Source organism: Pelodiscus sinensis, chromosome 4, assembly GCF_049634645.1.
Source record: "Pelodiscus sinensis isolate JC-2024 chromosome 4, ASM4963464v1, whole genome shotgun sequence".
NCBI lineage: Eukaryota > Metazoa > Chordata > Testudines > Trionychidae > Pelodiscus > Pelodiscus sinensis.
The window spans coordinates 113,657,828-113,672,324 of NC_134714.1; the positions used below are offsets into that span (position 1 = coordinate 113,657,828).

At 45.9% G+C, this 14,497-nt stretch overlaps 2 protein-coding genes across 3 annotated transcripts in view; one reads left to right on the top strand and one right to left on the bottom strand.

Annotated features, from left to right (window-relative positions):
- Window positions 1-14,497, top strand: part of TMEM86A (transmembrane protein 86A) — a 116,921-nt gene that overhangs the window by 99,901 nt on the left and 2,523 nt on the right. The window lies entirely within an intron of this gene.
- Window positions 1-14,497, bottom strand: part of IGSF22 (immunoglobulin superfamily member 22) — a 48,970-nt gene that overhangs the window by 18,454 nt on the left and 16,019 nt on the right. For both annotated transcript variants that reach the window (XM_014578748.3, XM_006133447.4), the window contains exons 10-17: window positions 13,932-14,094; window positions 11,983-12,255; window positions 8,102-8,386; window positions 5,556-5,680; window positions 4,779-4,920; window positions 2,283-2,579; window positions 1,746-2,048; window positions 53-226 (exon numbers count right to left, since the gene is read on the bottom strand). In XM_014578748.3, coding sequence (XP_014434234.2) covers window positions 53-226; window positions 1,746-2,048; window positions 2,283-2,579; window positions 4,779-4,920; window positions 5,556-5,680; window positions 8,102-8,386; window positions 11,983-12,255; window positions 13,932-14,094 — 1,762 coding nt within the window. The remainder of the gene's footprint in view (window positions 1-52; window positions 227-1,745; window positions 2,049-2,282; window positions 2,580-4,778; window positions 4,921-5,555; window positions 5,681-8,101; window positions 8,387-11,982; window positions 12,256-13,931; window positions 14,095-14,497) is intronic.

The window sequence follows — 14,497 nt, forward strand, 5'->3', positions numbered from 1 at the left end:
TTCTCTAGCTTTTATTTTGCCCTTGCATGGTATAGGAGAATAGATATCTGACCTTGGACTAGGTCTTTGGTAACTGGGATCCAAAGATTGCTGCCTTTCTTCCTTCTTTCTACAATGTACCCTTTTACTGGGGAGCCGCCATCCTGAGCTGGAGGGTTCCAGGTGATGGTGACAGTTTCCTTAGTAACGTCTGTAACTTGAGGTTGAGATGCCAGTCCAGGAGGCTCTACACAGAGTTAGATTCAGAACAGGAAAATCACAATCATTTGCTGCTCCACTGCAAAACTTCTTCTGGTACGAACAGATAGCAAGAAGCCAGGAGGAACAATCTGGATGTCTAGGGTCATTCACTGCCAAAAATCCTTTCTAAAGCTTTTTCTTTGTTATCTATTTCCCTGCTCATTTTTGGGATTCAGCGTGGGCAGTTCTCATTAATAAAAACTTGAAAATGCTATCATCTTATGTTTGTTCCTAAGATAATGCTGTACATCTCTATTGGCTTAGTGGTCTAACGGACACTCTACGACTGGGACCCAGAAATTCCTGGGTTTTAATCCTAGGTCTCATGTTGACTTTTAGTTCAGCATTGAACAAATTATTTATCCTTTCTGCCTCATTTCTTCCATCTATAAATCAAGGATCTGAACACCTAACTATCTTATATGGGGCTGTATAAATTAGTTAGATGTTTTGTAAAATATGTTGAATGTAAGAGGTGGCATATAAGTAATCATTGTTGGAAGCTCTACCAGAGAACTAGTCCGTACATTTTTTTAACATGGAAAATAATAACTTTTACTAACATTTTCCAAAGAAAAATCAAAAAAGGAAAAAATTTCACCCAACAAATGAAATATTTGCATTAAGAAATTCTGCCACAGTGTGTGTTGGAAGCTGTAGTGCTAGCATCTCATGCTCTCATTCTCTTGTGTTGGCTGAGCTCTGACTGGACTACATCTCCCATGATGCACCAACATCTTCCTTCCTGGTAAGGGGAAGCCCTGAGTGATAACAGATGGGTGTAGTGCGACCTGGGAGGTGTAGGCCCTGGGCATGCTGGCCCACAGAAGAAAATAGGAGGACAAGGTGCCTATATTACAAATCTCATGAGACACTCTACAAGCATTTCAGAATTGAAATATTTTAGGTTTTGGCTAAAAAAATTCTTTTTGGGGCATTAATGTTTTTAAATGTAAATGTTGCATTGAAATTAGGCACTTTAAAATAGTTTTGTCCCCCCCATTATTGTCAAAAAATGGATTAGATGAAAAAAATATAAAGCAGTCCTGCCATATATAACTATGCCCTTCTCTATATTTAAAAAACAAACCATAACAACACTGAATAGCAAATGTTGCAAAATCTCCCCTGCTTTATTTTTGTTTTGGGTATCTCTTAGCTCTGAGAGGTTGATCTAGGGCCACACAAATCAAGCAGGTATTCTGTTATGTTTATGTAACCCACATCAGGCATGTGTGGGGGTCTTAGCTCCCTTCAGTGGCTAGCCCTCAAGAACAGTTTTAGAATACTCTACTACTTGTAGTCAATGTACATTGTCTCTGGTTCAAACCTTGCTATCAAAGCAAGCAAGGGATGGTTAACAGAGGACCTGCCCTTCTTGGAGCTTTCAGCTCAGAAGTGCAGACAGTCAAAGAAGAGATAATGATCTCAGCGGGTGGGGGAAGAAGGAGGATGCAAGTAAAACCATATTTAAAATAGCAACTCTGGGATGCTCAGGTGCTTACCAATAGGTTCTCCAGCAAAGACTTCTTCTGTCTCCAGTGGATCACTCAGACCCTCTGAATTGACAGCAATGATTCTGAACTGATAGGCTTTACCCTCCTCTACCTTATCCGTGGCAAATGTGGTGGTTTTGCTGTCAGTTTCCCCAACTTTGATCCAGGACTTTTTCCCAGCCATCTTCTTTTCAATGATGAAGTGGGTCACTTCCTTTCCTCCATTGTCTTTGGGCGCTTTCCATTTCATTTTAATGCATTTCCCAGTCCGCTCTAGAAATTCCACTTTACCCTGCGGTGGTTTTGGTTTGTCTGCAACACAGGGAGATAAACAGAGTGACATGCCTGGCCATTATGTAGCTGTCGAGCTTCTCGTTTGGGGTTGGAACTACGCCGATTTACATCAGCTAATTCTCTGACTCACATGCTGTCCCCACTGCAGGGATTTCTGAGCTTTGGACCCACAGTTGCCTCAGAATGGACTTTCACAACTCTACCTGGCTACAGAACCAAGGAATTGCTATACATGATTTGTTCAGGACCTACCAATAACATTGAGATACAGATTGACAACAGCTGAACCACAGTCATTTTTCAGCTTCAGTGTAATGTTTCCACTGTCGTCTCTCACACACTTCTTTATTGTGAGCGATGCAGAGTCACTGGCTTTTTCCATCACAACTTTCTCTTCCTCTGTCAGCTCAATACCATCCTTCAACCAGGTGATTTTTGGCAGTGGCTTTCCCTTGAATGGGATCTTGATGTTTGCTGTATGCCCAGCCTTTACTGTCACTGGGTGTGCAGTCAGAGCCTCCAGAACATTTGGGTCAATCACCGGAGCGTCTTGTGAATACAATGGAAAAGACACATGAATAACTGCAGGCCCAACGGTACTTTGGTACTTTTAATATATTAATTAATGAGTTCCCCCGCAAGGCTGGCATTGTTCAGGGCCTACGTTCCTTCACCCCACATTTCTTTCATGGTAGAATCCCTGAGTCTATGCAAGTCCTGAGGGGCACTCAGAATTTTGTCATTTGGATTTAGCTATTCCAGTTTCCCAGATTACTGCACAAAGACCTGTCTGGCTTTCTCAAAATTGTCCAGCTCACCAGACAGACAGGGAGCATCAGTTTCAAGAAGACCGTGGGTTCCAGCAGTCTGAAGATTAAATCCTGTTGTGATTCTAAGCTCTGCAAACCACAGGGTCGAACCTTTGTGGTGTCCTGATACCTAGGCTCCTGTGAGTACTATGAAATAATGTATCCATTAAGGGGACACATAATTGCTTAAGCAACTGCAAACAATGAGTAATTATTAATGGAATGATGTCAGATTGAAAGGAAATCTCAAATGAGGTTCCATAAAGATCCTATATCTTGGCAGGGGGCAGAACTAGATGATCTGTGAAGTCCCTTCTAACCTTATGGTTCTATGAAAGCAGCAAGACAAATTGCAGAGTAAGGTAAAATGTGAATAGTAAAATATTGTCCACTGTAAGTAAGTGTTGCAGAATAGGGCATCTATGAGAGCGGGCTGGAAAACAGTATTTTCTCCCCTCTTTTATGAAAAAGATTTTGTAATTAAAAAAAAACACCACTTTTTTTTGCTGAAATTATCCCATTTGTCAATGAAAAGCTGATCTCTTTCATTTTTGTTCACTCAATCAGAACTTTTATAAATAATTTTTTCCATGAAAAATTTCATTGCTAAAAGGCCATTTTTTGTAAAAAAAAAAAAAAAATCCTTTTTTGAACAAAAAAATCACCACCAGCCCCCACCATTGCTCAGTGTGGATTTTTGGTTAAATAAAGATCAGTGTTTTTTTTCTTTTCAATATTGCAGCTACCCCATCTGGAATGTTCATGCGTTAGGACAGAAGTGGGCAAGATGTGGACTGCGGGCCATTCTGCTGGAACCCTCAGACACAGAGTGGCCAACAGCTTCAGAGCAGTCCCATGTCACTTTAAGTGGCTGGTTGCTCCTTGTGGCTCTCTGCTTCCCGTTTCAGGGGGTGGCAGTTTCGTGCACTGCCCCCGCTCCCAGCAAAATCTCTCAATTCCCAGTAGCTGTTTTCCAGCCAATAGGAGCACAAAGATTTGCTGGGGGATGGGGGGAGTGTGTGAAGCCTCCCATCCCCTGTCCAGAGCAGAGAGCCACAGGTAAGCACTTCCTGACCACAGCCTCCCTCTGGCACCTCCTACACCTCCCTTCCCCCTACCCCCATGCTCCAGATCACCATCCAAACCCTCTGCACTGACCCTCCCATAGTTCATAGCTCCCTCAGACCCTGCACCCCCCTTCTACACTCTTTCCACAGTCCAAAATCCTCTCTGCACTTATACCTCCTCCCAGAGCCTGCACTCCAAGTCCCTGTCCCAGATCACAACACATTCCCTCACCTAACTCCCTCAGACCCCACACTCTTTCCTGCACCACACTCCTCACCCTGAGCTCCCATCTGCACCCAACCTCCATCCCAGATCCTGCACTAGATAACTTACCAAAATCCTGGAGTGGCGCCCCCATCAAAAATTATTGCCCATCTCTGTGTTAGGAACTAGTTTGTGCTAAACACGGCCTGATATTTCAGTAGCAAACACCAGTACGAGCCCCTCTCTCAAAGGACAGTGGTAAGCTAACTGCTATGCTAAAAGTGAAGGGAGTTTGAAGAATTCAGTTAGCGCCATCTGCCTGCCAAGAGTTATATTTTTCTACTGTAAGATTTTGTATTTTGTTCCTACCAGAGGAATACTCAAAAAATAGTTCAAATTATTTCAATCATTATTAATCATTCAATAGTTTTCAAATTTTGATGAATAAAGATAGGCACCTAAATCTAGCCACTTCTAATGAGTTCCTGATGTTCTCCCACTAACACATGAACAAACACCTTTTTTTGTATGAAGGAATGGGGTTTTGCACACACGAATGGATGAGCCTGCAAAAGGGGCTGGCCCTAGGAAGGAGGCAAGTTAGAAATTTGATCCTACCTAAGTGCACACGAGTGACGGGAATAGTGTTAAGGAAAAGAGTTAGTACCTGCAATGGCAACGGTGGCCTCACTTTCGGCCCCCTTGGCTCTGAATGTGTACTTCCCTTCGTGCTTCTCTCCCATTTTGTCAATGATCAGTTTGTGAACGGCGCCCTGCTTGACTATCTGGATCCCTGTCATGTCTGTAATCTGAAAAGAAGATTAAGGCAGGTGACAAAAGACATAGGAGATGCTTGACTAGAAGGGCGTGATTACAACAAGGTAGAAAGAGTCAGGATTCCTGACTTGTATGCTTGCAAAATGCTCTGTGATTCTTGGCAGAAACAAGTGCCGTTTTTACGTATTCCTTGGGAGGATCAGGGGAATGAATTGGTGCTTCTCAGTGGGGGAGCCACTCTGCACATGAAATCTAACTGGGTCAATATTCTGGTGTCCAGTGGATGAGGGGAAGAGGAGACCTGCTGACCCCTTTGGGAAGGATGTGAGTCCATGAGAGAGAGGGAGGAGCTGAGAAGGTTGTTCAGAAGGTGATGGAAGGGAAGGATCCAATGACTTGTTGGGCACTTGGGAGAGGAAGTTAGCTGACAAACACAGTGTGGATGTCATGCCAAAGTGATTCAACACATAAAGAAGAATGAGGTTCCATCTGAGTGAGGAAGACTTAGACCAGTTCTCATTGATCTGAACTAGCTTGCCCCTCCTTATTCTAGGTTCCTTTCCAAGGTATCTACACTGGGCCAATACTTGCAGTCCTTACTCAGGCAAAACTCCCACTACGTTTTTCCAGCTCTTCATTTTTTCTAATTACAACATAAACTCTTTACCTCTTTGCCATCCTTCAGCCAAACTCCGTCTACCTTCTCATCATTGAGGACAACACAGAGCTCTGCAGGGTTCCCAGTTGGAGCCTGTACATCAGACATGCCGCTCTTGACGGTAGCAAATCTCTCTGGAAAAAAAACCAAGCCCAGTGAGAGTAAGGAATAAGTGAATAAAGACAATGAGTAAAAATAACTTGGATTCACCGAGCGCTTCTGCACAGAATTAGCAAGGAATAAACCTCATAACACAAGGGAGTTTGGGTCAGGTGGGATAAAGAAACTAGATGCTAACTAGAACCAAACACTAGCTCCTGTTTCTAATTGTTAAGTTCAGTTTTGTGATGGGAAAAGGGACCGAGAAGCCCACTGTCAGAGGCATCTGTTGACAGAGTACTGGTGAATATGTTGATATAACACACCAGTGAGATGGGGACAACTGGAAGGGATGGATATGTCAATAGAGCCTGCGTCTGCTCAGCTTTCTGAGAAATGGGAGAAAGGATGTCTCTCTAAGAAATCTCTTTTCAGTGCACAAAGGCCATTGTGTGTTAATTCATTGCTTCTTACCTGCCAGTCTCTGGAAAGTAGAAGGAGGAGGTCTTTTGAAAGGGACATTTTTCAAATCAAATTTTTAAAAAGCCAGAGGAAAGCAGCTGAGAACTCATCAAGAAACCTGTTCACCTGAAATCTCCCCGCACCCTCATCCCCAATTTTCTGTCTGAAGAATTAGAAGAAGTTAAAATATACTCCTGACCTTCTCCCAGCTGCGAGCATGGAATGCATTCAGCCCAGCAGCTGCGGTTTATGTCATTCTAACAAGTGGCCTGTAGATGGCGCTCTTATATAAGTCTGCATTGGCCTCTTCCCTCCCTTCTCCTAAAGCCGTATTCAACCAGGCCCATTCCACAAACCCAGGGTCAGGTTAAGGCGCAGTCTCTATAGGCACATGATGGCACAGAAATTTAAGTTTTAAATTTTAAAAATTTTCTTCTGAGCCCTCATGGCTGTACAAAGATACACTGAAAACATGACCTGTGTGCCATGACCTTTGACTGAGTCTGCAGGGAGCCTGAAGAAATAGCTGTAAAAGCATGACTTGTTGCATTCATTTCAAGGGCTATAAAAGTCTTAGACATCATGCTCTGGGAGCATATGGGGGAGAGAGAGGGAAACACACGCCTAACTACTCTGGTTTGGTAAAAGGGACCGAGAAGCCCACTGTCAGAGACATTTGTCGATAGAGTACTGGTGAATATGTTGATCTATCACACCAGTGAGATGGGGACAACTGGAAGGGATGGATGTGTCAATAAAGCCTGTGTCTGCTCAGCTTCCTGAGAAATGGGAGAAAGGATCTCTCTCAAATTCCCATGGGAATTTGCATATCCTCTTTCGAAAATTCTATGTAGTCTAGACATAGCTTCTTATAGAAGACAGCATTGCGAAGGATTTTCGTTGCCACTCCACTCTGGCTCTGCAGGTGGTGGTACTGGCAGAGTCCCCTCCCCCTTGAGTCCTCTGCTCATGGGGGTGGGAGGAAGAGAACTTCTTATGGAACATCACCTAGATCACCTGGGGATGAGGAGCAGCGGTCTGAGGAAATGGTGGAGTGCCCAGGCCTGCTGTCATGTGGGGGTTCCTTGCTCCTGCCACCCCATGTACCTCCCCCACTGGTTCAGGGTCATAGTAGAGGTGAAGCAAGGCCTCCAGAGTGCACCCAGACCCTTGACTGGCCTTGTTTAAACCTGGGGTGAATACTGAGCTTCCCAATTAGCCTGCTCTTCCTGATTAGCAGGTTGGTGCACTGCCCCTTCCCTGCCACACTGTCTGGCTCTGTGGGTGGGGGAAAAGGGTGTTGTTTTTATCCATTCATTCTCTGTGCCAGTTCTTTTAAGCTAGGCTTCTAAGAGACAAAAGTTTTTATGGTAGTAAGCTGGGTATAAATCAAAGCCAATCTGCCTCCACCATTAATCACCCGAATAGGATAAAGGCCATTAAAACTCAGAAAGTGGCTCTGAAAATCTCAAATAGGGAAACAGGTGCATAAGGAGGTTGAATGATTTGCCTCAGGTCAAACAGCAAATACAATTCCCAGTAAAGACTAGAACTCAAGGGACTTGATGCCAAGTCCTCTGCTGTAACCACTAGACCTGTGTTTCTCAATCTTTTTTTTATAAAGTACTCCTTAATTACCCCCAGTACCTACAGTTTTCAGAGACACAATTTTTTTCTACCATTACAACACGTTTGTTTAAACAACTTAATCATAGCCGGGCGATGAAATTTTTGGGTGTAAAAAGTACAAAAATAATAAAGTGCTATAGAACTGAAAACAAAAATTCAATTTTCTCCAAATTTCAGTTGTGTTCACGTACTTCTCTTCCCCCCCCCACAGACTTCTCTTGGGTACCCCTAAGGGTACTCATATCACTGGTTGAGAAACACTGCACTAGACTACACAGCATGTCTGGAAGGTAGAACAGCGCAACACAATTAAAGTTTGTTTCTTTTCTCATCTCAAACCATTCTCTTGACCCAGTTGCCCTTACCTTCCACAGTTACATTGGCAGTGCTGTAGTACTCTATTGGGTCATTGTCTTGCATAGCAACCACCATGTACTCTCCTGAGTCACTCAGATCCGCATCTTCAATGATCAGCTCTGCCCTCTTCCCTTCATGCGTCATGTTGTATTTGCTAGACCTCTCAATCACCTTCCCATCTTTCATCCACTTCAGCGTCACATCTTTCGAGGTCAGCTCGCACTCCAGGCAAGCTTTCCCCTTCTCCTTGACTCGCACATTCTTCAGGTTGCTGACAAATTTAATTGGAATTCCTTGAGAAACAGGGAGGGTTAAGAGATCAGCAGTATGAAATTTCATATTCAGGGAATAATCTTAGACATCAAGACTAGAGAGGATCTGTTAGCATTGCCTCTGAAGGGTAGGAGTATGCTGCTATGGGGAAGAGAGATCCCAGACTTGGCACTTTACTGGCAAAGAGGCTGAAGCTTCTGCAGAGGACATATTTTCCTTCATGAGCATGATGCAAATTGCACTGCTGTCTGAGTAACCCTGGGAGCCTAGTGTAATAGTCTCTGGGTGGAGACTGAGACTGAAACGTGAGGGTGAAGGCCTGCTCCCATTCCTTAACTTTCTGGTGTCACCAAAAAGAAACTGGTCCTCTTCAAATACCTCTAAAACAATAATGCTGATTCTATTTCAAGACCCTTGGGAAAGACTGCAAAGCATTCTGGGATGCATCTGAGAAGAGTAGATTGAAAATGTCTGCTCAAAGCCTTGCATGGACAAGAATCACAGATATATTGGGAGGGTAAAGTGTCAGGGCCACACTAGTAGGGCGATGGACACACAGACATTAGAAAGGACTCCCGAGTGTTTTGTGGCATTGGTTACAATTTCTGCAGTACTGGTGATAGCACTAATCTTACATTTGCACAGGATCTCCAAAGAGCTTTGCAGCCTTAAACTGATGCAAAGCATGCACTGAGAGACCATCTCAGCAGCAGATTCTGAATATCATATTTTTTTTTTTGTTTTAATTGCTCCACTTTGACTGGTCTTTGTTTTTGTGTAACTGGTAAATTAAGTCTTATTAGGCTCTTGACAATGATAAACTCCTCCCTTTCCCATCAAATTTCCCTGCACATTTGCCCTCTGTGTTTTAAATCAGATCAGTTTGACACTGATAATATCCATGCACTAAGGAAGCGTGCCTTCTAACTTATGGTAACACTAATGAGAGATTTCTTTTAAAATTCCCTACAGTCTATGAAATCCACAATAGAAGAGGATAGTCTTTGTCCCCTTCAGTGACTGCTTGTGGCTGGGTGTGCACTCACCACTTTGGCACCTCTGACTGGTCACCCAGGAAGGTCACCCAGGAATTTGCTCCTTCAGCCCTGGAGCGCCCCCTTTCAGCCAGTCTCTCACTCATAGTTACCTACATGCTCCACCTCTGGGTACTGCCAGAGTGCCCTCACTCCAGGATCCTTCCCTTCTAGGAATCCCCAACCTCCCTATGCTCACATGGCCTCAATGACCCACTGCCAGTCATCATCTAGCCCCTTACTTCAGGGGCAACTGCAGTCTGAAATGGCCACTCACCAATGGCAAGGGGGTGTGGACCTGATGCCTCTGCCTCTTCTGGCTGCCTCGCTGCAGCCTTAGTACCCTCAGGCCTTGCTTCAGGCCCTGCAGCCTGGGATCTTGCCTGGCCAGAGCTCCCCTAGCTCTGCCTGCCTTTCCCCAGCCCTGCTCTAACTTCAGCCCTAGTATTCTCAGGCCCTGGAGCCTGGGAGTAATGTCAGGCCAGAGCTCCCCAACACTGCCCTGTCTCAGGAAGCCTCCAAGCTTCCTTAGCAGCTTGGTTCTCTCTCTCTCTCTCTCTCTCTCTCTCTCTCTCTCTCTCTCTTCTCTTCTCTCCTCTCCTCTCCTCTCCTCTCCTCTCCTCTCCTCCCTTTAGCTAGAGCAAGACTGACTTCCTTCATCCTGTAGCCTGGTTTATATAGCCCCAGCTGGGCCCTTACTGGCTAATTCCTGCCACAGCTGTGGGGCTTTGCTCTCAAACCTTCTCTCAGGGCTGGGTTTTACCTTTAAAGGGCCCGTGCAGGGCAGACGCCCCATCACACTGGCCCACAAAAACGACTGATAAGTCTGCTTCTACTTTCCACAAATGGAGTTCACGGTGACTTCTGGCTCATTAGGTCCCCATTCAAATGGATCTGTGAAGGGTTTGATTATATACATGCTGCTCAGGCAACTAAAATGATTAGAGATTTGGAACGGGTCCCATATGAGAAGAGATTAAAGAGACTGGGACTTTTCAGCTTGTAAAAGAGGAGACTAAGGGGGGATATGAGAGAGGTCTATAAAATCATGAGTGGTGTGGAGAAAGTGAATACAGGCAGTCCCTGGGTTACGTACAAGATAGGGACTGTAGGTTTGTTCTTATGTTGAATCTGTATGTAAGTCGGAACTGGCATCCAGATTCAGCCGCTGCTGAAACTGACCAGCGGCTGACTACAGGAAGCTCGAGGCAGAGTTGCTCTGCCCCGGGCTTCCTGGAATCAGCCGCTGATCAGTTTCAACAGGCTGAATCTGGACGCCAGTTCTTACATACAGATTCAACTTAAGAACCCCAGGCGTCCCCAAGTCAGCTGCTGCTGAAACTGATCAGCGGCTGATTCCAGGAAGCCTGGGGCAGAGCAACTCTGCCTCGGGCTTCCTGTAGTCAGCGCTGGTCAGTTTCAGCAGCGGCTGACTTGGGGACGCCTGGGGCAGAGCAGCTTGGGTGCTGCTGGGTTGCTCCAGTAGCGCCGCTCCTCGGCGCTACTGGACCAACCCAGCAGCACCCAAGCTGCTCTGCCCCAGGCATTCTGATTCAGCCGCTGCTGAAACTGACCAGCAGTGGCTGAATCAGGACGCCTGGGGCAGAGCAGCTGGGGTGCTGCCGGGTTGGTCCAGTAGCGCCCAGAGCGGCACGACGGGACCAATCGGCAGTGCCCCAGCTGCTGTACCACAGGCGTCCGGAGCAAAGCCGTGGAGCACGGGGGCAGCGGGACAGCCCAAACACGCCGCGGCTGTCCTGCTGCCCGCGTGCTCTGCGGCTTTGCTCCCCGTCTCCCTGGTCTGCTGGAGACCAGCAGACCAGGGAGACGGGGAGCAAAGCCTCTGAGGACGCCGGCAGCGGGACAGCCGCGGCGCGTCCGGGCTGTCCGCTGCCCGTGTGTTCCGCGGCTTTGCTCCACGTCTCCCCAGACCAGGGAGATGGGGAGCAAAGCTGGGGAGCATGTGGGCAGCGGACAGCCCGGACGCGCCGTGGCTGTCCCGCTGCCGGCGTCCTCAGAGGCTTTGCGCCCCATCTCCCTGGTCTGTTGGTCTCCAGCAGACCAGGGAGACACGGAGCAAACCCTGTTCGTAACTGCGGATCCGACATAAGTCGGATCCGCGTAACTCGGGGACTGCCTGTAAGGAAAAGTTATTACTTGTTCCCATAATACAAGAACTAGGAGCCACCAAATGAAACTAATGGGCAGCAGGTTTAAAACAAATAAAAGGAAGTTCTTCTTCATATAGCGCGTAGTCAATCTGTGGAACTCCTTGCCTGAGGAGGTTGTAAAGGCTAGGATTATAACCGGGTTTAAAAGAGAACTAGATAAATTCATGGAGGTTAAGTCCATAAATGGCTATTAGCCAGTATGGGTAAGGAATGGTGTCCCTAGCTCCAGTTTGTCAGAGGGTGGAGATGGATGGCAGGAGAGAGATCGCTTGATCATTACCTGTTCAATTCACTCCCTCTGGGGCACCTGGTATTGGCCACTGTCGGCAGACAGGGTACTGGGCTGGATGGACCTTTGGTCTGACCCAGTATGGCCATTCCTATGTTCTTAAGCGTCCCTACATCACTTACGCTCAATGAAGAGTGGTGCTTTCTGCACCAGATCCCCAGCCTGGGCACTAAACTCTCCAATGTCGCTGGGCCGAACATCCTTAATTTTCAACGTGTGGGTCAATCCATCGTCAGATGTGATGATTTCAAACTTGTCGTCCCGCTTCAGATCCTTCCCATTGAACTTCCAGGTGAAATTGGGCACTTTTTTGGAGAGGCGGATTTCAAACACTGCTGTCTGCCTTTCTGTCACTTTCACTGGCTTCAGTTCTGCCAGGAACTTCAGGGGCTCATCTGTGAAGATATTGACAGACACACAGTCATGCTAACAAGTTTAAATTCGTTCCTAAGGGTAAAGAATTTTCCTACATTATGCAAAGCCAGATCCTCAGCTGAATCCATTAACATTAAGGCTGTGTCTACACTGGTGCAATCTTGCGCAAAAGCGGCCGTCAGACAGGATACTGGGCTAGATGGACCTTTGGTCTGACCCAGTACGGCTATTCTTATGTTCTTATGAAAGCTTTCCCACAAAACTGAGCACCAGTGCGCTCACACCAGTACGCTCGCACCAGTGCGCACACTGCTTCTCTGGCCAGTTCTTCTGCCTTACTCCTATTCTTCCCCCTACCCCCACCCCGTATTCTAGTCACAATAAAACAAATGGCCTCCAGTCATGTAGCCAAGATCCAGAAACCTTCCTGGAGTCTGTTTTTCATCTGTCGCCAGCTGCTAAGCAGAGACACAGCAGTCAGGTCGGACACCGCTGATGCTGCCAGATCAGATACAGAGCAGTTCCATGATCACTCTATGGTCTAAAAGGAGGAGTCTGTCACCTGTGGCAAATTTGCACAGAATACCCCCGGCCAAATCCATCTACTTGCATTTGCCAGGCCATTTTACCATCATGAATAAAGAATGAGAACAGGAGGATCTTATTCTTCATGTGGTCCCATTGAAAACAAATAGCAAAATAAGATGCGTCCCAATAGGGATGTTAAAATGTGTGAAATTAAGTAACCATGGAACCGCTGAAAATTTCAGCCATTCCATGGGGTGTCAGTCAGCTCCCCAGGAGCCGGAGCGCATGGGGAGCCAGTTTTTAAGCCAGCTTCCCACGTGTACCGGAACCTGCATGTAACTGTGAACAGTGACTGATGACCCTAGGCACATCCGTTAACTGTTTACATGGTTACACGTTCAGATCCCTCCTTCCCCACATGAGTAATAGTGACAGAACATGTCCCAAGGAGATGGGCCAGCTACAACAGAAATAGTTGGCAGAAGTGGGGAATAGAAAGAGAATTGTGTGTAAGCGAGGTGACAGCCTCACCTTTGTCTACACCTGATGATTTGGGCTGTAATTTAAAGCAGGGGTCCATTATGTCCTGAGAAATTGCAACCACCCACTTGTCCTGCAACTGTAAGGACTAGCAGTGGAGAAAGGTCTCCCATCTTCTTTAGCCATGCACACCCCCCTCTATTCCTGGTGACACTGTGTAAGCTTAGTTCACTTCCATTAAAAGGATACGACCAAGGCGTTTTTCATCATTTACACCTTTCCCCCTACACTCTGCTGATTCATATCCCAGTCAATCCTATTAGCGTCGGTGGGGAATTTGCCCTATTGTGCATAATAATCAGGCTTCATGCTGAAATCTGCCATTTCTGACGTACATCCCTTGTTCATATGTGCACAGTGGCTATTGTGAGGTTGATCATGACATGCACAGTAGTGCTTTTCTGTTTCAGGATAGAAAGACCAGTGAGTCATGGTTGTTGTAGATAGACAGATAGCTAGATAGATAGCTAGATAGATAGATAGCTAGATAGATAGATAGCTAGATAGATAGATAGATAGATAGATTCCAATTTGACTCACCAACCTCGACAATGTCCTTTTAAGGATGACTCTTCAGGTTTGTCATAGTGTACGCACTTACTATGCATGTAAAAATTAAAAAAATTACCTATCACTTTCAGTTGTGCTGAGAGTTTCTTGTCAGCTACTACGAGACTGTAGGTGTCCAGATCTTTTTCATTCACATTTAAGATGTACAGCATATGCTTTGTTCCCATCTGCTTAATCTCATATTTTCCTAGACAGTACTGAATTCGCAAGGGTTCGTTACCCTGGAAAGGAGAACATTTACTTTTTTGACAACATTGCACCTTTGAAAGGCTCTTCCAAGATACACAGATGCATGCAGAATATGTACCATACCAGGTGCAAAGGGCTTATCCAAAAGCTTAGCCAGCAATGGGGCTGCACTATAAACCCGACAATAACCGTCCTCGTTCTAGGTGCCCACTGACCAATTGCAGATAGAAAGCGGTGACCAGGAATGATGCTTTGCCCAGGCAGGTCAGCCTTTCAGAGGCTGTTACAGGCTTTTAGAAAAATACATCACATAGCACTGAGAGGGGTAATTATTGTGACCAAGAAAATGGCACTGTAACTAAATAGGGGGATAATCTCCAAAATAATTATCCCATCCGATAAATTGAGAGCTTTCCTATGGAAGAAGCTGTCCTG